Raw genomic sequence first — 24,312 nt, 5'->3', positions numbered from 1 at the left:
ACAGCTGCAGCTGCTGCTGGTGCCCATTCAGCCTGCAGTTTGTATCATGCTCTAACAGCATTTCTCATCTGCCTTCCCTGTGCTGTGGGAAAGCTGGGCCTTGGGGAAATGCCCTGAATATGACCCACTAAGAAGCTGAAGCGTTGCCAAGCTGGGCCAAGTCAGGGTGGATAAGCCCCTTTAGGTTACAGGCCACAGGACAGCAGCTCTCAATACACTGCAGGCTCCTCATGAATAATTTATCAGGTAGGTGTTTGAAGGTGTTTGGCTGATGTTTGCAGCAGCAGCCCTTAACCCTCATCAAGCTCCTCTGGCATACTCACAGCAGATTAGCAGGGCAGTTGTTAAAAATAGTCTGTTTATTAATGGTGCTCTTCAGAAGTAGCCACAAGGCTCAATCATAGCCTACATTCAGTATTTAAAATACATATGAAATAAAAAACATGCATAAGATCAGAAGGGCTTGCTGGTTTCACTTAGTGCACTCTCCTACCAGGCCCACTTTTCTTCCTCACAAAGATGCAATCCAGTTAACTCACCTTGCAGCTCCCTGCACAGAGACAAATCCTCTTCCAACATACCTTTTGTAGCTCAGATGAAGTTATTAAAGACTTGCATTATTTATGTTGAGTGTTTTCCCCCAAGGTCATTTGACAGCATCCCAGCTCCCGGGCTGCTGATCTGCAGCATCTGCTGTGGGCAGCCAGGGGCTGTGTGGAGGTGGCTGAGCGACAGCCTGGAAGCAGAGGGTGTCTTTGGCTTCGGGCAACCGATGGGGCTGGAGCCCACAAATGCCTGCACTTCTTCACGTGGCTGTTAGAAATGAAAAAGGCATTAAAATGGCCTTGGATGCCTTGGCTTACAATGCCTCTGACATACAAATGTGCTCAGTTGTCTGCAATTCACTTCCAAGGAGAATACAGTTGTAACAAAATCATTTTATAAGAGAGCCCTGGGGGAACACAAGTGATAGAGCAGCTTTTATAACATACTAAAATTTCTATAAAACTAATTATATATGTTATCAAAATGATTCATGTTAGCCAGAGTAAATCCTGCTCATTACAAATGAGAGTTGAAGTGACAGTTCATTGTCTCTTAACATTTGCACAAATGTAGTGCCTTTTCTCCCTGTGCTGTCACAGGGAGGTTGGGGAAGGAATTCCCCAAGAACTGGAGGTGCCATTGCAAGAAAGAGGCAGTGCTAGTCGGGTCTGTAACCTCAGCTGACCGTGACAAGGTAAGTTCTCATCACACCTGGTTCCTCACCATTGTGGCAAATGTTCTTCTTATCTCCTGTAAGTTTAATTTGTTGTCTTGCCCTGAAGCCTGCCCAGCAAATGTGTCCCTCGTGTGTCTATAGGTATTGCTCTCGTTGAAACTATTTAACATTGAAGGCATTTTGCAAAACAGTGCTGAATTGCTGGCGGTGTTTTCCCTAAGTGGGGATTTAGATAACTTGTTCTACTTAATCAAATTAGCTATCTTTGATTTAATCTGGTGTTTAAGCCAAATTCCCAAGACAAAGTGGTTTTAATAGTCTGTTCAGTTTGTAAACTCTGTTTTCCAAGAAAATCAGCGCTTTTTTTGTTTTGTTTTGTTGGTTTCTGACAGTCTCAAATGTACATGAAGAACTGATGTAGGCTGGCTGACTACAGGGAAACAGCTAATTTGACATTCAGTTTCTTCCATTGTGAGCTATCCCATTTCCCATGCCTTTCCCTCGGTCTCTCAGAGGTGTCTGTCAGCTGGGCTGGCACCTTTGCCTCTCTGGCTATAGCCTGTATTTTTTTCTTCTTCCCTGATTCATGTTTGTTTCTCATCCCATCTTGCAAATCCAGCTTTTTCTCCCTATTTGAAAAAAAAAGAGTTTTGCGAATTAAAGTGGGTCAGTAAAAGCTGCAACCCCCCCTTTTTAGAACTCCTCTGTCAGGAGCCTTTGTTCCAGCTGAGACCACTGCAGATCCCAATCACCACACCCTATGGAAAAGGTCACTTCAGGAGTGCAGGACTTGCTGGAGCAAACAGGAGCCTTGAGCTTTGCTCTTCCTTTTCCATTCTTCACCTGGGGTTTTAGCCTGGAGCAGAGAGGCTGTGCACCTCTTATCAACATCAGGACTGGGGAAGGTGACCCTCAGCTCACCCAAAGGTCCCTCTGGTGCTCCAGCTCTAGGCAGAAAATCCATCAGTGCTCTCAGTCAACTAAAGGACATGGGTGTGAATGCTGCATTAGCTCTGGACCTCTGAAACAGTGTTTAAGGGCCAAAGTCAGCAGGGGGCTTCTGTGATTGTTGAGAGGCTTTGTTAAAAGAGAGCTCTTGGACAGTTTATTTATCAAGACCTGGAACCTCAGTCACAGGATGAACATGGAAATAGGAGAAATAGGAAGTTTGAGTCAGTGGCTTGGCTGATATCCTATAGTTCTATTCTATTTCCCCCTGAATGTTGGGGAAAATGATGGGGTAGATGAAAAGCTTTGTTTTCTGCATAATGGAGAAAATTCCTTGTTATGCCAGATTATCAAAGCCAGTTTTGGGTCTTTCCATTTGTACTGCTACTGCTCCTTACCACCCTCCACTGACCTGAAATCAAACCTGAGTAAATCCTCCAGATAAATTTACCCTGTTTATACTGACTTACCCTACAGAGAAATTTCATCTGGACTCAGGGTGTTGCTCTCCAGCCCTGCAAAGCTGGTCCTGGGAGAGACAAACTCTGTCTCTGCAGCCAACTCATTCTCCTACCTTTTATTTGCCTTTTTCCTATTACTATACTATAAATACTACAGCCTCCTGGACACTGCTATTTGTATAAAAAAACATAATACAAACAGAACACTAACAGAAAGGCAAGCAAGTGTCTGGCAGGGTGTCTGTAACTTCTCTCTTCATTATTACTGCTCTAAGCAATTTAAATGTGAATAAACCAGCTCAAAGTGGAAGGAAGCACTGAATTCAGTATGACATGGTTAGAAAAGAGTAGGTGTTGATATGCCCAGAGGTCACCTGGGGCTCGTAGCATCCCTTGTCAGGGCCCGTGGCAGCCAAACTGGTATTTTCTTACTCTTCAGGAGCACTGGGGTGTTCGCCAGCAGCCTCACATCTCACTCCACTTTCAGGATCATTATCAGTGAGGCTGCTGAATTGCCATCTCTGCTGCAGGGACTGGAAGATGTCCCCAGAAATCTGGGCACTGGTGACACTGAGGAGATGAAGCTGTTGATAATTGGTGGATTTTCTAATTTGTGGAGACTGGACCTGCTCTTGCTGCTCAGTGCCACAGCCACAATGTCAATGTCCCAAGAGTGTGCCTTCAGTGGCTTTTCCTGCTGGCCTGAGTCCAGCATGCCTCTTCTGTCTCTCCCAGAAAAGGGATGCTGAAGTTGCAATAGTTGTTGGTTGGCTCAGCTGGAAGTTTACAGTATTTAAATTACAGTTCCAGGTCTGAGTTCCACACTCAGACCAGTGAGGTGGGATCAGCTAGCAAAGGAGGAGGTAATTGAAGGGCCATTACAGCAAGCTGGTCCCAAGGGAGCCGTAATGGTCCTGGTGAAGCTGCTGCAGGCACACTCGGGTCACATCCTCAGCTGCCTTGCTGAACTCAGAGGTTGGGAAGCATGTTCTTATGGGTTGGTTTGAACTGAAATGTGTACGGCACAGCTGTGCTCATTCAAAAAGGAATCCACAAAGCTCTAAAGAGGGAATTAAACCTTGCTGAGCCCTGCCAAGAAAATGTTGAGATTTTTTATTTTGACTGGAAACCTGTAAATCACCTGAATAACTTACTCAGGCTTACTTAAAAACTGCTTTCAGAAGCCTTCATAGAGAGAGAGTCCACTGTCAATGTCTTCATACAATCCCAGATGGCATGATACAAATTTTACTCTTTTCTAGGATCTGTTTTCACCAGCCTACTTTCCATCTTGCATTTCTTCCCTTTTGACACTGCTGATGAGTATGTTTCATTTTCCCATGGCTTCTACTCCTCAGTGCTGCACTGAGTTGGCTGCCAGCTACGCCTGCTCTCTGTGGTATTTGGAATCCCCCTCCTTGTCCAGGTCAGCCTGAGACTTCATTTTTGTTTAATTAAAGCAAAAGAGGAGCAAAAAATCCCCACCCAGAGGAACACCGGAAGAACTTACACATCGTAGTGGCAACATTTTCAGACAGTCCTGAATCTGGGCTTCCACACACCACAAACTGATGGATTAATTGCAGACAGAAGTACATGCTTCAGCTGCTGGAGGTCCATGAGTAGTGCTAATAACAAGGCTCACTCATTGACCCAGTTTGCAGTTTCCCACTCCATCACCTAATAAAGAGTTGGAGACAAGCAGGCCAAGTGCAAACGCTCCTTTGTGGCCACATATCACAGCACGGCAGGACATTGCAGTGCTGTACATATTTCCTGTGTAAAAACCATTCACCCGCTGGAAGACTTTGAGCAAACAACAACAAAACACTTTGCAAAAGCACAGGGAGTGGCAGATGCCACGATAACTCAGGATTGCTCCTGCTGCAGGGACGGACAGAGGAGTTGCTGTGAGCCACGGCCACGGCATCGCTTCTGCCTTCACTGGGGGCAGCTGAGGAGCTGCAGAGGGACTGGAGCAGCCAGAGCCCAGCCCTGATTAGCAGCTGAAGGGGCTCTTGAAAGCCCCCATTTTAGGGCCCTCTAGTTTTCTTTCCTGTAGAAGTGTAAAGATTGTAACGGCATAATATAAAAATATATAATTCTATCATTTACACTGAGCCTGTTCACCAGCAATAGCTGGGGAGGTGAAGAGATGAGGGTGTGAGGTGGGAGTGGGGGGCTGCCAGCGAGCCTGCAGGCAGTGGGTGTTTCCCTACCCAGGCATCCCCTCCCAGTGCCTGTGAGGACTCTTGCCTGTTTTGGCCAAAATTAGCTTGGATTCTTTCTTCCACTTCTTCCATCTGGCTGTTCTTAAGTTTTTGAAGTGTTGTAAAACATGAGTGTTAAAATAATTTCTGTTTAACTGAGTATAACCCAATAACTTATAACCATTATAACTTTGGGTTTATTTATAATTAGCAGTTCTAAGTAGGAGACCAATTTAACTGTGTCATCCTTTCTGCTGTAACTTCTTTGCTCTTTGGTGCTGTTTTCCACCAGCGTAAGAGCACAGGAGGGAATGCCCTGCTGTGTCTCAGCTAACAGGCCAGCCCAACCCAACCTGCTTTGACTCACCCATTTAGGAAATTGAGTCGAATACCAGGTGTGCAAAGTAGATCTGATATGAAGGATTATTTGTTTTGCTATAGTATTTCGTGGTAAGATTATCTCAGGGAAGAGAAAGTGAATGTTCCACACCAAAAAAAGAGGACAGCTTTGTGTTTCCAATCAGTTTCAACCATTACACTTCCTGACTGACCTGTCTAATCTTTTCTACAGATAATTATTTTGCAGCCCTTGAGCCTAAGTCCTGTTAATCAGCAATTTTTACATACTGTCATGGATAGCTCTGTCTCGCTGCTGTGACCAGCTCTTGTCTCTAGTTTTCATGGAGGGTTCTTGCAGAAAAATCCCGACTGGGGCATGCACTTTAAAAAATCACCATTTTAAGCACTTTACCATTTTCTTCCATTTCAGAAGCAGCTGTCCACAGATAGGAATCCAACCACATAAATCCCTGGGTAGATTGCCTTTGAATTTGAGCTCTCTGCCTTTCTAAAAGCAAGCTTTACCTTGTGCATGTGTTACATCTTCCAAAGTAATGAATTTAAACCCCCAATTCTGTTTTTCAGAGGCAAGGGGAGATCAGACCAGGCAGTTGAGGAGAATGGGAAATGCAGACCTGGAGGAAAGCAGGCAAACAAGTACCTGACAATTGCAGCAGTGATAAATAAGGCAGACGGGTAGGAAAGAGCCATAAAACAGGAGCAGAGGGGATAAGAGAGACATTCCTTTCCTGAGTAGAAAGAGTCTTCACTGTGTTACTATTTCTGACACGGTGCAGGGGATGGGGAGGACAAATCCTCCTGTGCCAAGAAAAAGGGGTAAAGGCAGCATGTCTTCTTCATAAAATGGATATTTTATGAAGACTAAGAAGATAAAATGCCTGGTATGCTTGAGGAGCAGGGTAATTCTAGAGAATAGAAGAGTTTTCTTTCCTACTTGTTTTCCCATGCAGCCCAGGGTTATTTAGCTAGGCTTTTAATACACAAGTGGGAATTTTGCTGAATGATTCTCCAGTACAACTTTTATGTAATTTTTTTTCTCCTGTTTCTTTTCCCCCCGCCCCTTTTTGTTTTCTTTTGTTTGAACTACCCATAGGCAGTGGTTCAATAGCAGACTTTTAAAGAATGGGCTGTTGGTGTGGGTTGGGGTTGATCTGGTCAAAGATGTGGGTTTTTTGTTTTTTTTCCTGGCCTGGTTACCGGGCCAGAGGACAGAGCAGCAGTAAGAGCATGAAGCAGTAGCTGATTCCAGGGCCATTAGGATTCTGGTTGGCATTAGGATTGCCTCCCTTTTTTTTCCCATGAGAAAATGTAATGCAAGTTAAGCAAAATCTGAATCCACTCTTTTTATTGTTTTGTCCAAAACCTGAGGCAATTAGGAAAAGAACAGAGATTGTCAGGCATTTAAACCCTCCAGCTCTGGCAGCATGGAGTGTGACAAGGCCGAACTGAAAGCCAGCTTCTCAACTTCTCTTCCCTGAGACCAGGTAGAACCACAGGGGTGTCCTCAGAGGAGCTGCAGCAGCTGTAGACCCTGGACTGGATGAAAAGCAAACATCAGAAAGCAGATCCAAGGAAGCCTTGAGTCCAAAACTTTTTGTTGTTTTTGGTTCACCCCCTCAGCTAACAGATGATAATCATTGCTTTTTGCTTACCTCACCCAGCTGCTGCAGTTACAACACTGATACATCTGCAGAAGGTGCAATATTGCATCTTTGGGGATTTTGGGGCTTCCAAGCACTTTAACAGCTTATGTCTGCCTCCCTAGCCTTGCAGAAGGAAATCAGCTGCAGGAAGCTGCCATGTGCTGGAAATGCCAGCACTGCCCCCTGTTCTCCCCTGCCTCCTGCAGCTGTTCCAGCTTCCCCCACTGCCCAGAGTCCCCTCGCTGCAGAAGGGCAACTAAAAGATTTCTGTAGGAAAAGAAAGCATCTGGGCCATAAAAGCCACAAGCCCTCCTTAGTGACACTCTGTGTATTAGGAAACATCATCTGGCACTCAGATATTTTTCAGGAATCGCTTCTACAACACTTGCCAACACCTTGAGTCAACTCCAGCGCTGTCTATTTGTTGTTGAAAGCCACAGGAGATGTAATTTATGGCATTCTTCAGCTCCTCCCTGCAGATCCCACAGCTTCTCTCATTGTATTAATGAGAAGGCTGAACCCACAGGGCTTGCTTCTATTAACCCATCAATACAATAGGCATTTTATCACCTAAAGGATTTAGAGTCTCTTCTGCCTGAGTCCATCTGGTCTGTCAGTTTAAAAAGAGTGTATGAAGATAACTTTGAGGTAGTTCTTGCCCACAAAAAATTGATTGGTCCTCCCTGAGTAAGCAACAGATCCTCAAGGTCTAAAGTATATTCAAAGATATATTTAAATTGAGGATTTCATTAGACTGAGGGTTTAACATGGAGAGTAGCTGCACAAACCTTCCCAGGGAAAGCTTCCTTATATAAATTTTCAAAGCATTTTGTCAAAGTGTATAAATTTTTCCATCAAGGATTTTTGTCTTTTTGTAGTCCCAAAATATCAAAAAAGTGTGATGAATTTTGACAAAATGCAAGTGTTATTTGCTGGAATATTATGGGTCTGTTTTAATATTACAGTCAGAAAGATATTCTCACTCTTGCACTGGTGCTGTGTCCCCTTAGCTTTAATTGTTGAACATCCTTAGGGAAAAGGTTTAATAAAGCTGAAACTCTGATAAGGAAACACAACTGCTGTTGTATCTAGCAACATAAACCAGCACCAGGTCGGTCAAAAACTTTCTTTTTTCTCTTGCAACAGAGAGACAAAAAATGGCCATGCTGATACTTGCTGCTGAATTTCTTCAGGTTAAATTCAGCTACCAGATGTTGCTGGAATCAAGATCAACATGCAAGAAAGCACATTTGCAAGGTATGGACCAAACTGGCATGGTAAATGCTGTTACTCTGCTAATTCCAGATCTGCCTTATTTTGCTTTGGGCTGCTACAGAGTTTATGTGTGTTTAGGTGAACATGAAATTAGAGAAGTAAGGTGGCTGTGGACTAGTGCTTTACTTTGGCTTTTAAAATATGTTTTGCAATGTAATGGCCCCTTTTCACTTTTTTTTTTTTTAAATTTTTTTTTTTGTGCACTAAAAGCCAGATATCCTTTCCTTATTCTTATTTTAATGACAAATAACCTCTGCTGCTGCCATCCTGTTCAATATTGGTCTGTAGAACACCCATTGTGTGCAACTTTTCCCTTATAAGGCTCCCATATTGGCCTGTGAAATGTCTACAGTGACTGGATGCCTGGGCTGAAAGGCATTTTAAAAAACTGAAACACACCTTTAGTATTTTTTTTAATGTTCTCAGTTCATTTTGTAATCTCTGCCACATGCAGAATAAGTGCTTGGGTGATGGATGTACAGGCCTCCCCTGAGGTGGTCCACAGTGTTCTGTAATTTCCTCAAGTTTAAGGATTTAGGAATAAAATTACTAACTGATCTGGACAATGCCCTGCCTCAGGACATTGCAAGGTGACAAGTTCATTAATTTGTACATATTCTGAATTTATATATGTTTATTGTACATTCCAATTAACTGTGTGATACAGATCTGGGGCAAATCAAAATGATCTCTGGAATTCCAATGGTTTAATATTTTTTCTAAGCTGTAAATCGGTGCTCTCCCTTAAACTGTTGGTTACAATCAGATTTTGATATATTAGCTGCTATACTTAAGGGAATTTTTGCATGCTAAATAGCATGAGAATTAGCCATCCATAAACTGAGACTGAAACCTGGGCAAAAGAAATGGAAAACTCCACAAGGACTGAGGCTCAGAGGAAGCACTTTCTAAAAGCTGCTTTCTCTTTTTTGTCTGCTTTTCCACCAATGCTTTAGAAAAATGTCATTTATAACCTTTTGAGTAAGCCAAATCTCCTTTTGTCAGATAAACTAAAAGGAAAAAAAAAAATCCAACTGTGATAAGGATTTAGAAAATCAAATGATGGGAAAACACCCTCAGTCCTCCTCGGCTGACCCTGCTGTTGAAGTTGTGGTGCTGTGTAGAAGCCTCTGTGTGCCCCCAGTCTGCCACCCTCTCTGTCATTTGGCTATTAGAAACCATTTCCTCTAATCCCATCATTCACTGCTGTTGTGGAAACCAGCAGGCTCCCCAGCAAATCCACCCACAATTATTTTTATCCTATTGAAAGCACCACCTTATCAAACATAATCGAAATGGCTCATGTGCTGCTATGTGAAGAGCAAGTGGGTTTTACCAGCACTCAGGCCAAAACTAAATATGGATTAAATTGCACCCTGCCAGCACAAAGTGTGCATTGTGTGGCTCTGCTCTGCAGTGCCCAGCCTCAGCTTGCTCCATGCCTGATAAAACACTGCACCCTCCTTCAATCCCTCTTTTTGAAAAGGGCAAAACAAAGCAGCAGTGTCTGTGCTGGAATGTGCTGCAGGTAGTGATCTAAACCTCCATCACCAAAGACAGTGAGAGGATTAATTTAATGCATGGAGGTTGTTGCTTGGAGGGACTTCATAGGAATGCAAACCAAAGGCCCTCAAAGAGCCCACAACAAAGGGAAAAGCCATGTGATCTCAAACTCCTGGTAGGATGAGGAGGACTGGATTAAGGGCTTGGTCTACCTTGTAGAAAAGGCAGGAAATACTGATGTAGTGAATATGAATGCAAGCAGGGAAAAGATTTTGGGGTGGGTAGGTTTTCTTCTAGACCTTCTGGAAAGCTTGGATGGAAAATTGCAGCCTGGTTAATGACATTTATATAGTAATTGGTATGAGCAATTGTCTGTGCAAATTTTGAGGTCATGTATGTCATGTGTTCTGAGTTGTGCTTTGTTTCCAGATAGAGTAAATATCTTTTATATTTTAAAACTATTGAAACTATTTTGAAACTATTTGAAACTATTTGAAACTATTGAAAAATAGTTTTTCAATTCCTGTTTATTGATTATATTTTTAAAACTTTTTGTCAGGGGCACTCCATTGCAACCCTGGCAGTGCTGAGAGTCATGAAGATCCCTGTCTTGGCACAAAGTGACCTCCCAAACATGCCACGTGCCCTCTGTGCAGACTTGCAGACCTCCAGGTGAACTCCAAGGACACTCAGGTTGGTTGGGCATGTGGCAGTCAGAGCAGAAAGCAAGATTGCTCAAGAGAGCAGCACATGGACACAGGGGTATAAGGAGTCCTTGCTATTCTGGGCAGGAGATCCCCAGTTAAGCTCTGAATTATGTACTTCAAAGAATATAGAAATAACAGCATTACACTGAGAAGAACCAATGTGAAATTTGCTCAACTAAACCAGAGACAGGCACAGAGCAGCTTTTGAGTCTCCCCCAAACTTTCCCCCCAAAAATCACACACCCCAGCACAAGCATCCTGGCTTTATGTTATCTGCAATCTCTGTCTGGATTAGTCATATATGGATTTCCCATCACTGCTTATGGCTTTATCATAAGGACCAATTTTATGCAATTATCAAATTACTCTTTCTTCTCAGTCTTCTACTCTTGCCAGTCAGACTGTGCCATTCCTTTCTTATTCATTTAAACTGGGGTCATGACTCCAATCCTGCTTCAAAAATACAGCTCCTCTCATTATTTGCTTATCTGTCTTATCTGAAACAACCTAGTGGCGTGGAGCACCAGGTTCTCTTTTCTAAGACATTGTAAAGACAGCAATCTGAATTTTTTCCCCCACCTCTTTCCCTCCCCCCACCTTTCTTGAGAAGCAGAATTTTTAAACAGTTTTGAAGTACTATGGTTTTAAGCTATGATGGTAATTTACTGCTACATCTAACACTATGATGTTAATTTACTGCTTCTTCAGGGTCCTCCTGCTTGAAGAATGATGTTAATTTACTGCTAAACTGCAAGCATCTCAAGACAAAGATGCACCGAATTCTACCATAACCCTAATATAATTACCCCATTATGGAATTCTAAAAGAATTAGAAGAATTCATCACTAAATTTGTACAGAAAGCTATAATTAATTAGAGGTCAACAAACCAAGACTGGTTCACGTAACATTTTATTCACAAGTAGAAAAAGTATTACAAAACAATTTATACAAGGTTTTAATTTACATTTGTTAAAGGAGTATTTAAAACAGCACTGTAAGTCCCTAGACATGACATGTGGGCAGTCTAAATGCAGTGATAGTGGATGTTTTCTATTGGCATGTACAACATTGCTTGCCACAGGCAATATACAAGAGACCAGTTTGGTTAAATTAAGGAAAAAAGTATTTACAAAATATACACAAATATCTAAAAAAAAACTCTCTTATTTTTTTTCCTCCCAATTTCCAATTTGCTTTCAGGTTTTCACTCATTAAAAAAAAAAAAAAAGAGTATCTTTTTCTAGGGCTGCTGGATAAAAACAATTATACAAAGTTTAAATTCCAATGGGAAATTACACTGTGGCAGATGCTGGCAAAATTTTTGAACATTGCTTTTTCAAGACCTGTTATTAGTGAAAAGTTAAATCTCCATATGTTCTGGATTGCCATATACTGAAATGCACATTGGATTTTTTTCTATTTACAAAGTATGTACAAAGAAGCACACATCTCTTCGTGCACATGTAGTGAAAAATAATGTTTTGTAACTTCTTAAATGTATGAAAGTATACAAAGAAATTATTCAAAACTACTCATATTTAAATATATATGTGAAAGTATTTATCTGAGTACTTGTACTGTATAACTGCTTATTATTCCATCAGTGACCAAAAGGTGGTATCTGCTACTTAAAACACCAAACCCAACAACAGCAAAAAAATCACTTGGGTAACTTGTTCACATTGGTTTGAATTTGGGAAGTGTTATTCATGGCTTTTGAACAAATGAATAATCTCACTGTTGAAAAATTGAAGAGTTGCAGCATCTCTCTGCCACGGCTGCCTGTAATCTTTTCAGCTATTTTTATGTAGGTCCAACCTTCTTCTGTGTGCTTCAAAGCAAAAGTCTTTTTCCATAATGGATTCTGAATACTGTCTCAATGTTTCCATTGCCACACAAACCATGTGTGGAAAGATGAGTAATATTTATTGCCAATTTGTTGGCATCTGTTTTGCTGATTGCTTAGCTTTAGTCAAGGCACATTGGGTACTTTAAGGAATAATTGCTAGAGTTCATCACAGACAAGTGTGACCCTGTTGAGTGTCATGAATCAGTGCAGGTTACTGGCATTATCCACAGAAGCAAAAACTATTTTAGGGATGAAAATGGCTGAAAAAAATGATATTAAGGGATTTGATAAAGCAAACCACTTCTTATGTTTTGTGTGCAAAATTTGACTTGATGCAGTACTACAGTGAGAAGGACAGAGGGTCTTGAACGAAAGGGACTCCTAAATTAATGAATTAGTTCACCACAGAGCTTGACCCTTAAAAATAATGCATTAATAAAAAATCTTGGTAACAGTCTCACTGTATAAATACTTTCATGGCACACCTGCTATAGTCTGACATTTTGATTTGACAGTTGATTACAATTATTTCAACATTCAAAATTATATGCTATAACAAGAAGTGCTGTATTCCAATACTGAGACTACTAATTAAACACAATGTCCTTATCTATATGTCTGACCTTCATTAAACTAAAACTAATTTTAAGCTAATCTCCAGCTACACTTAACAGAACAATGCCACCTCCCAAAAATGTAATAATTGGATGGAGGGGACTTCAACCACACACACTGTAACATGCTAATTCTCTAACTCCCCAAACTAGCTTATTGACTATAATGTAATACATAACAAAAGCTTCAGTTTATTAATAGGTGATTCTTTTATAAACAGAAATGGATTTTTTTACGTCCTTCAATAGCAGGAATACTATTTAAAATTGGAACCAGCAGAAAAAAAATCCTAATGCACGCACAAATCTGCAGGCAGAGTAACTGGCACCATGTTGTCCCACATCTTCTGACACCTGTAGCCATATTTGAGACCCCCCCTAAACACACTGAAGTATTTTTATTTCTTGCTGTATTTATATATACTATTAAGCCCACTCCATTAGACATTTTGAGACTCTGAAGAAATAGAAATAGACACTGGAAAGGTCATAAATCCACTTTCAGGGTCCTCATAGGATGCTCCTTGAAGTTTAACTTCACAGCTGTTACAGCTCAGACACAACTGCTCAGAAGGTGTGAAATGATGCCATTTTTTCCCAGCTGGATTGGAAACCATGCAACATTGAAGACCAAACTATGTTTGATGAGAATCAGCAGGGGAGTGTAGGGGAAGCTTTCAGCTTTAGTGCTGAAAAAAACAGCTCCAGTCCCTAAAACAAAGTGAAAGAAGACTGGTTACATAAATTCATAAGAAACCTGTATGCACTTCTGTATTTGACTAAACACTAAAAGAGTAGAGGTATACTTCTGCTTGCTGTAAAATTCACCTAAACCTGTATTAAAACCCACATAAAAAAGCTTAGACTTGTGTGTACATATATAAAATATGCTATATTCTGATTTTGAGTTATTCTTTTGAAACATACAGTGACCTAGGAAAGACTGTAATACATCCTCAGGCAGTACAAAGACCATCCTTGCCTCAAAATATTTGAAAAAGACATGAAAGATGAGGAGCAGATGGGAAAAAAATGTTATAGACTGAGATGAAATAATTGTCTTGGAGTTGTACAGCTGGCCAGTGTTCATCCTGAAAATACATCTCAAGTAATCCTAGTCCTGGTCCTGTCCCGTGAACACTACTGAAATTTCTCTGCCAAAAATGCACACAAAATGATGCACTGTAGAGTCTGAACGGGGTAAAATTGTACAAAATTAATCAGTAGGGTCTATTATAGGAAAAAAAAAGAATAAAAAATTAACCCTCCTGAAGACCTTGATTATTCAAAATTATCCACAAATCTCAGTAGTAATAGAGAACATCAGAAAACTATCAAAGCATACAGGATTTTGAGATGCTAGAAAAGCTGTCTCCATACACACAGGAATCAATAAAAAAATTTACAGTTCATATACTATAACAAGTATAGTGAAATAAAAGCTTATTTTTGTAGTCATATTTTGAAATCCTGTGGTTCTTTTGATCTGTGAAAATTCTTAAACAATATTAATTGCATACCTCTGAAGTCGATGCATGGCTTGGTGGGAAAACACCCACAAATTTCTGATTTTTAGAATCTTGTTAATACAGAAATGCATTCCCTTAAAACATCAAGAACTGTCAGGAACTAGCAGTGCTGAGATCTGAAGTTGTATCCATGTCACTGTCCCCTCCTACACACAGCTACAGAATACAACTGTCACCAAATTACATTGGGCACACACAAAAATAAAACTGTCAGTGCTGCTATCTGACACATGGGCAGGTAGTGCCCAGCATTGTTACAGACAAAACTTTACACTGTAAATAATACATTGAGAGAAAGATGTGCCACCTGGATGAGGCTGATGTTGTCAGTGGCACAGCAGATTTTCAGGGTGACAAGTTCCACTGAAGTCAATGGCAAAGCCATTCTTGATTTAACAGTCAGTTCCCTTCCCTTTCCTCCTCTTGACAATGTCACCTAAACAATTAAGGCTGGATTTACAAAGAAACTACTGCACTTATATGCTTTCAGAATATGTGTGGTTTTTGCTAAACACTAATTACTTTCTACTTCATATTTAGGAATAATACAAAAGTGTTAATGCGAACCAAATGGAAGAGGATCAAAGGAATGGAGTTTTACTTCTGCAGATGGCTCCAAATTTTCGTAATTACAGATAGAATAATTTTCTTAATTAAGTTTGGTGCATTATTAATATTAGTGGCAACTTCTTGTGTTCCTGCCTCTGAGTTCATGCACAGGAGACTGTTTCACCTTTCCAGCCACCGCCTGCATAGGCCTGGAGTAACAACCCCACTTGCCATCAGAACACAGGCCATAATTTGGGATCCTTTCACAGTTTAGTTACTTGAGGCTCCAGATTACTTCCAAAAGTAGAAAATTCCATTTTAAAAATATGGAGCACAGCTAATATTCAAAAAGATATAATGATGAAGCAGCAGCAGTGTGACTTTTTGCAACTGTTCCATTGTTACATAATTGAGACAATTGTTTATCACCTCTTTGCATTTTGACTTCAGACCTGCATTTTCTCTGAGCTTTAATAGATAAAGTTTCATTTTATGGACTAACTTACTTACATTTTATCTGAAGACATGGGAATATAAATAGCATTATAAGGCAGTTGAGATTCTCTTGTGCTTCTAGTACGACTGCAGTAACTCCACAGAAAGGCTTTGTAAATATTTTTAAATGAACACTTGTACGTCTTTTATGCTTTATTTGCAATAAGTAAAGCCAATACTTCTGCTCTCACTCATAAACAAAGGCTAGCCTCACACGATGGTTTGGTCACAAGGCTATTAAACTGAATTTTTCTCTTAAAATTTAATGAAAAAAATCCTTGATAAAAGCTGACTGATGTACAGACTTACCCCTGTATTCTGAATAATATTTCAACACCACAGTTTGCGTAATTACACCTTTCAAATTTAGTTAATGATTTAAAAATGTGAAACTGCTGGATCTCTTGTAGAGGTTTAATTTATTTCAGCAATAGCTAGGTGTAACCTATGGAGAAATATAACCCTAGAACTTCTTACAATTCTATATTTATCTAGCTCTACATGCCTGGAGCACTTATTCTCATTCCTTTGTAGTTATGTTTTTTACCTCTTTATCAGTCCGTAGAGTCATTTGTTGTTCCATTACACTTTGTCTTTGGCTGGTCTTCAGCAGTCACCGAGTTCTGAAGTGATGAAACTTCTGTGCATGTTCTATGTTCAGAGATTTCAAAGGACTTTGCAACATTTCCATCAAGAGACTTAGCTGAAAGAAGTACTTCACTTGGTTCCTGGTTATTATCCAACTCAACAATGGCTCCATTTTCAGTCTCAGGGATGCCGGATTTTGCAGATCCTCCAGCCAGTTCTGAATATGATTCACAGATAGAAATGCTGTCACAACAAGCTGAGTTTTGCATAAGAGGCCAAGCATCTGGAATGTCTCCACAGGCAGAGTGTGAAAGAGAACCAAGAAAAGCAGGAATCATTTCTCCAACAGAATCAGAAGCTCTGCAGAAGGATAAAAGGCACTTGGTTTTACAAAGCATTCCAGAAAATATTATTTTATTTACTGATCATTTGTAATAGGTATTTCAAGAAGGTTTAACAGTGTTATATGAATACTCTAGAGACATCCTGTACAAACGAATTCTACTGAGAAGGAATACAGTCTGTTCCTTGGCAGGAAATGACAACAGCTCTGGTGACCAATACTTCAGACAGTGAATCCAGAATTCCACAAAACATGGACTACAGTTGGAGTTGTTTAGGGTCAGAAATATGACAAAAAATATTATAGTGTTTTAGACAGGTATAAACACTGTCACAAAGAAGAAGGATTTTTTTTTTCTCAGTGCATGGATAGGGGAGTATTAAAACAAGTTGCAACAGGCTTAAAAAGCAGCAACAAAGATGTTTGGTCAGAGCCTAGAATCTTCAACAGTGAAGGGGGGTTGCTTGGTTTGGTTTTTTTCTCCCCAAAGAGAAAAATATCTAATGGAAGCAAAAGAAGTAAAGTGGCTTCAGACTGGGAGAATGGAATAGGCAACAAGGCTTCTTGAAACTGTGTTTGCTTTAAACCTGAAAACGTATTCACTTTAGAATTTTCAGTTTGTTCAGTCTAGCCTTCAAAATGTGAAAAGCTTTTCTTCTATTCTCTTTTACATGTAAAGGACACAATGTTAAAGAAGAGCAAGCATTATTTTTATTTTTTGGAAAATGGAAGAAAGTATAAGTGGAAACTCAGTATTATCTACCTCAAGTGTATTTAAAGTGCATGATAATAGCGACATGTGCCAAACACGGTTGCAAGCCCAGTAGTGTTTTTCACTATATAAATAAGTATTAACAAAACCAGGAAGTTACACCAATGTTTTATTCCAAAAATCATCTACAGAAAAATGCAAGGGCTATATTAAGTCTGAAATGCAGTGTGACAAAACTCATCCCATATTAACATGCCTAGAACAGTTTTTAAGTAGTCTTACTAATTTCCAAAACATGACACTTTAATAGCTTTGATAGATACACAAAACATTTTCAGAGATGAGGCCAAAAGTCAGGACATTGCACCACAATTGAAGGAAATCCATTATTCTGGCAAAGGAAATTGGCACAAGCTCCATTTCTACTGGAAGGAACCACTGGATCTTTGATGTCCACATAGCATGGATGTTATAGTTATTTTTAAAGCCTTAACCAAAAGATTCCTCAAAAAGTACACAACTCTGAATTTGTCAGCCTTGGTGGTATACAAGGATGACTCAGGCTTGTTGGTATTTAAACAAGTTGTTATAGAAAACTTAGATATTTGTACTTAGGTCGCTAAGTCACCTTGCACAAACAATACTTATGAAGGAGCCACCTCTACATTTTTAGTAACATGTGGCCATAAGAACAAAACAGCTGAAGACCAATTTAAACCTTATATGGAAAATCATTCCAGCTAAAAGAAATAAATACATCCTGTATTAAAATCTGTAACCAGGAAACTCTGAAGGACACCATAAATTTTATATATTTAGCTTGTGGCTCTGCTGTAAAAATAACTACTACTTACTTATACTCAGCTGATTGGGAGAAAATAAAAGTTAAAACCTGCTAGTAATTCAGAAATAATAGATATTTCAAATCTTGCAGTCCTAAAGAGTTCCTTCAAAAAAAATCCTCATGCCTCTTGTGAACCGTACCTCAATCCCCACAAATTCATGGGTTTATGCAGCAACATGCTAACCATTAGCAGAAGAGGGGGTGGCCAAAGCCTATAAGGTGCCACAGAGTAGAACGAACATTATCTGCTTGTGAGAGAAGCCACTTCTTCAGAGAAACCCACAGATCAAGTCAGCATTTACTAAGTAATACTTAATTTTTTCACCATAAACCTGTTCTTGCACAACATAGGATGATATGGGTACAGCTCATCAAAATCCCTCATTCCACTTCAAGCAGCTGTTGTCTCTGTATAAATATTAATTTGACTGCATAAAAAAATACTTCATGTTTAATACACATTTGTTAAACTAAGTTACCTTTCATTGAGTGTGGTCTGTGAGTGGAAAGCACAACTGTGACTGCTGTGCTCCATGCTACAGGTTTCATCACAGCACAGTGAGGGAATCAAGTGAACTGGTCCTGAGGAATGAAAATTAATTTTAATAGTGTTAAAACTATCAAAGCTCTGTATAAAGTTAGTCTCTGATCTTTTTCAAACTTGAGTATTAGTTTGCCAGTTACATTATAATACACGAATTGAGGAAATGTTTTTACAGCAAGAGATTTCTTGCTGTAAAACCATTTTTTTAGAAACATCTTTATTCCTTTAAAATTAAAATATTTATAAAAGACAAGTCCTTCCTCTAGTAGTAACACAGAAGCCATTCATGAGTACCTATTTTAAAAATTAATTTTCTTCTCAGTTGAATACACATAAGTGGAAGCATTCTAAATAAAGCTATCAGGATAATATTTAATCCTGTGCTTTTGTGTTAAATTATGTATTTCTTAATGATCCTTATTATTTCTTATTGTCTTATTATTTTTTCTTATTTTTATTTCTTAATGTCATAACTGCATCTGTTCTGATATGACTTCACGAAGTGGCAATGATTTGAATTGTCCAGGTTGTTAATGTCCTTTAGCATTCATGCCACATTCTTAGATACCCTCTGGTAAATCCTTCACACTAATTTAAGTCTCAAAGCCATATGCAGTGCTATTTTTATCAGAAATAAATGAGATAGACATTTTAATTTTTTTCAGGTGAAGTCACTGAAATGAATACGGGAAGAAACAGAAAAAAAAACGAAACCCAAATAGCTACTTAAAAATCCTTTCTGCTTATTAAGAAATTAGCCTAGGACAAAGGTTAGTTTGACAGTGTTAGCTCTGCAGTTGAATTGTCACAACTCAAGTGTTAGATAAAATAAAGTCATCTTTCAGTAGACCTAACATACCACATGTCTGTGATGCACTCCTTTGGCACTGGCAACATGTTCTGTGGTCATATTCACTTAGCCGTGGTCTATCAAAACATGATAATTCAGAGCCATTGTAGTGAATGTCTTGTGATCTCAGAGACCCTTTGAACAAAGTGAATACAAGTCCATGTCAGTAAGTGTTACCCTTTTTCCTGCTCAGAGCCCTCTATCTTCACAGCAAGTGTAATGTCACACTATAAAGTATGTCCATACATTTTTCAACTGAAAGACCCACAGTGACCACGTGGCTTCCAATAATGTAAACCACAGACTTTGCAACAAAGCCTAGAACAGCTGGTTCAACTACAGCCTCTTCTAGGAAGACATCTGCTCTCATTTTGGTGATTTGAGAGTATATCTTATTCACTGTTACATTTTTGCATTCTCACTGATTCCCATCTGAAATTTTCCAGAGTCAGCTTTCAGCCACTGGGATTTTGTTTATATTATCTTAAAGAGCTTTATATTAACAGCAGACTACCTTTAATCTCTATAATTGTAGGCCAAAGCAAACAAGTTACTGCACTTCACTAAATGAAGTCTGAATTCACTGCGTCAGAATTTCTCAAAACACATGTGTAAAGCAAATTCTAGGTTAGGAACAATTCTTACAATGCCTCTGTAAACCTCTGTAAATTTCTGCTTGTGCTGAGATCAACAGTAATATCAATTCATCCTAGACAGTATTCTTATTTGGCATCCCGGGTTCATTAGATGCTGTAAACATATTTTAATAAAAGTTTTATAAAAATATAAATGGGAACTAGAGTGCTTTTCACTTTTTTCTTTCTTAATTTAAATTAAGAGACAGAAAATTGTTTATTATAAACAAATTACGTTGATGAGCTGTTAAGGATTTAAAACAAATTTACAGATCTGTCTCAGGCATTTAATTCATTTTGAATATGCCCATAAAACCCGAACTGTTAAGGACAAATCTCTCATCTACACTGGTCACATTCATTATCTTGATGACCTAATCTGTGTTTCACAATAGCATTTGATGCACAGATCTTCCAAACTGGTATTTCCACATAGACATTGCAACTCTGTAATGTCCCATCTTGGATCATGAACAGTCCAAATGTATCTGCGCAGCCTCTAGCAGTGTTTGGCATGGGAGTGATGTAATTGGAGTGTTTCTGGGCATTTATGCAGCATTTTCTCAGCAGCAGCTGAGACTTTCACACTGAGTTGGCAAACTTGGAAGGAGTCTTGGGCTCTACCACGTTGACCATCTCGATGCTAAACTTGCTTAAATAATGTAGACATTTCATTTCTTTACCTACAGATGGATCTGCCAAACTAACACCACTCTATAAATATTACCAAGAAACAGTAAAAATTAGAAACTCACAGCTTGGTTTCTTCTCCATGAACTGCCTCTTGCAATAGATAACACAAAGGATGAGAAGAGCCAAGAGCACTGTTGCAAGTGCACTGCAGATAACAGCTGCCAGAGCAGTGTCTCGAGGGCTTGAAGCAGTTGAAGGGATCTTCACAAGATTTACCTTGGTAGTACCTGAGACACAATTAAATAATAATTAAGGCAAACTGCAGACATTTCCAGAATATAGTCATGTAAATGAAAGTCTGGGAAACAGAACAGGTTTGCAGCACAAAAAAAAGAGAATGTTTTTTTAAGAAAATAAAATGTATTTATATGTGCAACATTAGTGGCACATATAGATAGATATGATCGTCAGCCCCTTCAATATGAAAAGGAGTCCTAGAAAAGATATACTGCAAAATGTGCCCTAATGAGTGGAGATGCACACAAACACACCCAGACTGTCCATGAGAATGAAATCAGATCCTCACTATGAAAACAAACACATTTGAATGTTTAATGCCACGTGAATTAAATATGGAGAACATTTCCTAGGGCAAAGTTGAGAAAGTGATCCACTAGAGGGAGGCACAAATACATGAACTTCCCTTAATAAGGAAACTTTCTGGGTACTGAGACACCCACAGAAGTTCAAATGCTGTCAAAATTATCCTCTTGCTTTGTTGCATATATCATGACACCCTGACACCATGGTCATTTCCAAGATCAAACCAGGATTTCAACTCTGCAAACTCTTTTTCTTCAGTATTTTTTTTTTTAATACTAGATAATACCTCTAGTCAACATTCAACAGATTAACTTCATACCCAAGTTAGTGAAGACTTAAGCAATGTTTCCAGCTACAAATGTGTTCACCTTTAGGTGGAAAATGAAAACAATCTATGAATTTTGACAGCCCATCTATTTCAATCTACTGTGAAGTCCTCCTAAATTCAATAAGAAAAAAGGAATAAAACATAGAGTACTTCTATGACAGCAAAATTTTGAGAAACCACAAACCAGATTTTACTAACTTTCAAAAATAAATTACTGTGCCTATATACCCAAGAAGATATTTGGTTAAAACCTAAGAAACGGTCCAGGTAGTCATAAGTTTAAATTGTGAGATCAATGTCTGCCAGAATATATTAAAACCTCTAATCAAATTGTACATAAATAAAATTGTTCAATAACATTACTGCAATTTCATGATGGCAGAAAAGAACTTCCTAGCTTAGCTAGTGTAATCAGTGGAATTGTATCACTAAGGAATAATTTTCTGCAATAGTTGCGGTATTTCCTCTACACACATCAAACATGGGCACAAAAATGTTTGTGATATGTACTGCTTTTGTATTGCTTTGTCAATCCCTGTAGGTATAATACCCATAGGGATTGACAAAACCTAGGCATTTTTAAAAATTGACTTAATTCTAGGACTTCAGACAACTTAATGCCAAAGAAAAAACTCTATTCTATGAAATAAAGAATCCAGAAAATTAAAGAAATAACCTACTAAATGAATTAAATAAAAACAGTTTCTGCAGCTTTTAGTACCATGTAGTTGCTAGTAAACAGGGTAATATAAAAAGGTGGAGAGATCAGATCATGGCCATTATACAGAAGAAAGTTAGTTTAGTTCCTCATTTCCTGATTTCAGCATGAAGAGAAACAAGTGTTACTGCATTTACATCTGCTTAAATAGTTCCATTTACCTTCAATTTGTACTATTATGTTCCACTGTCACATCAAAATCTGAAGAGCAAATTCCTAGCAGATCTTTTTTACATGCTTTCAACTTGCCAAATTGCTCAGAGTGGAGCAACTGGAGAAAGTACAACAGAGAGCCACAAAAATGACTGAGGAACTGAAGATTCTCTTATGATGAAGATTCTCTTATGATCAAAGTTTGAGGGAGCTGGGATGGCTCAAGCTCAAGAAGGCTCAGGGGAACCTCATCAGTTTGTATAAATCCTTGGAGGGAGCATGCAGAGAGGACAGAGCCATGCTCCTTTCTCAGTCAGAGCTAAGTTCTATGGCCTCTTTTCCAAATCTCCAACATTACTTTTAAAGAAAATGCAAGAAGTGTCATAATAATTTGTCATAACTCAAATGCTCTTGGCAGGAGCACCTCAATCTTCCACAGAAAAAACTTTTCACTCAGTTTCTAGGATTCTTGAAGCTGTGATTTACAGTTTATAGTTTAAGCAGACTGAACAAATTTCTCCATGAAATTCCAGGATATCTGTGAGAAGCAGGAAATATATACAAAATCCTGCCTATATAGCAAGGTGTGCTGGCTTTGGTATCAGGTTTTCAATTTTAGTTAACTGCCTGATCTAATCTTTAGAGGGTTAAAGACAGACTGGACAAGTATTTAAAAGCAGACAATAAAAAAATGATCTGAACATCTTCAAATATTTTTCATATCAATAAACCTATTTGTATTAATGTATATAAGAGCACTAAACAGTTCCTAGCAATTAGGCCTTCATAATTTGCAGAAAAAAATTCTCAATTTTGAAGGGCAAAAAAGAAAAAGCACAGGAGATGAAGTTTCCATGATTTTGTCTCTATTCATTTGCTTAGAAAATACATCTATTTTCAAGTATGGTTACATATTACATATTCTAGGAAAATAAAAATTATATATTTCCTTAATGTCCACCAGCAATATTCAAACTGGAAATACAGTGATTTTATTTGCCAGGGATGGCAAAACTGATTTTTTTTTTAGCCATCTAGGTATTTAAGATTTATTTTGTCAATTTTTTTTCACTTGAGAAAGCAATTTTCTATTCCTGAGAATGTCTACCACTCATCTTCACCTTCAAAGAACTTTTTGGAATAGCTACTCTGAGCAGTCCATTGTAGTCTAGCTCTAATTATAATGATAGTGATCTTCCCTGCAGAGACCAACATTTCAGAAGTGGATTGCTATTGTAGAAGTGGCCCGTTGGGCATTGCTGAACTCTGCTTTCAGTGTTACTCAGACATGTATGCATTTTCATAAACTCTTTCTTTTCACAGACTTAATGGTCCCACTTCAGTAAAGCAAGGAGTTGCATTTTAAATTTAAACTTGTACTTACATTTATTAGATGATTACATGATTAAATTTAAATATGCAATTAAACACTTTGTGAACTGGATGGGATACATTCAGAAAGGAGGGAGGAGGTGCACACTGTTTTCTGATTGTGGAAAGCATGTGCATATTATCCATATTTTATTTAAGAAATTGATTTCCTTTCTAAGACTTAGTTCTAACATATTCTGAAAATGTGCTAATGTTGATGGAGAATTACTCAAAATATCAAACTGTCTCCTGCATAATTTTGAGTAGTAAGCCTAAATACACATTCTTCCCTTAATTAATCAACATTACATTATAATGGCAGTATATGCAAAGGTGTGGTCCTTAAAAGCAAGTAAAGTTTCTCTTAATCCAAGGCAGATAAAGAGCAGTAACTCAGCTAATATGGAACACATGAATCCCAGCTGCATCACTAAAATCTCTGCCAATAAACAGAATAGCTGAATTTTTGGCCTATTATACCAAACAACAAGAGACAGGGCAAAATATAGAGACTTCCTTTGTCACTGATTTCATGTTTGTTTTCTCCATTTTTATTTATTTATTTTTTCAGAACCATGATTAATTACAGTCGCTACTGGAATGAGCAAACCTAAAAGAAAGCT

At 38.7% G+C, this 24,312-nt stretch overlaps 1 protein-coding gene across 4 annotated transcripts in view; it reads right to left on the bottom strand.

The window, feature by feature from the left end:
- Positions 1–11,222: 11,222 nt before the first annotated feature.
- TNFRSF19 (TNF receptor superfamily member 19) overlaps positions 11,223–24,312 on the bottom strand; it is a 58,371-nt gene continuing 45,281 nt past the window's right edge. For all 4 annotated transcript variants that reach the window (XM_038139713.1, XM_038139723.1, XM_038139734.1 and 1 more), the window contains 5 exons: positions 20,639–20,803; positions 19,258–19,383; positions 18,334–18,436; positions 15,915–16,315; positions 11,223–13,505 (listed from right to left, as the gene is read on the bottom strand). In XM_038139713.1, coding sequence (XP_037995641.1) covers positions 15,922–16,315; positions 18,334–18,436; positions 19,258–19,383; positions 20,639–20,803 — 788 coding nt within the window. In that variant the 3' untranslated portion in view covers positions 11,223–13,505; positions 15,915–15,921. The remainder of the gene's footprint in view (positions 13,506–15,914; positions 16,316–18,333; positions 18,437–19,257; positions 19,384–20,638; positions 20,804–24,312) is intronic.

Source organism: Motacilla alba, chromosome 1 (genome assembly GCF_015832195.1).
Source record: "Motacilla alba alba isolate MOTALB_02 chromosome 1, Motacilla_alba_V1.0_pri, whole genome shotgun sequence".
In the NCBI taxonomy this organism is placed as follows: domain Eukaryota; kingdom Metazoa; phylum Chordata; class Aves; order Passeriformes; family Motacillidae; genus Motacilla; species Motacilla alba.
Note: the sequence above shows the minus strand (reverse complement) of the source record. Positions and strands in the feature narration are given on the sequence as shown.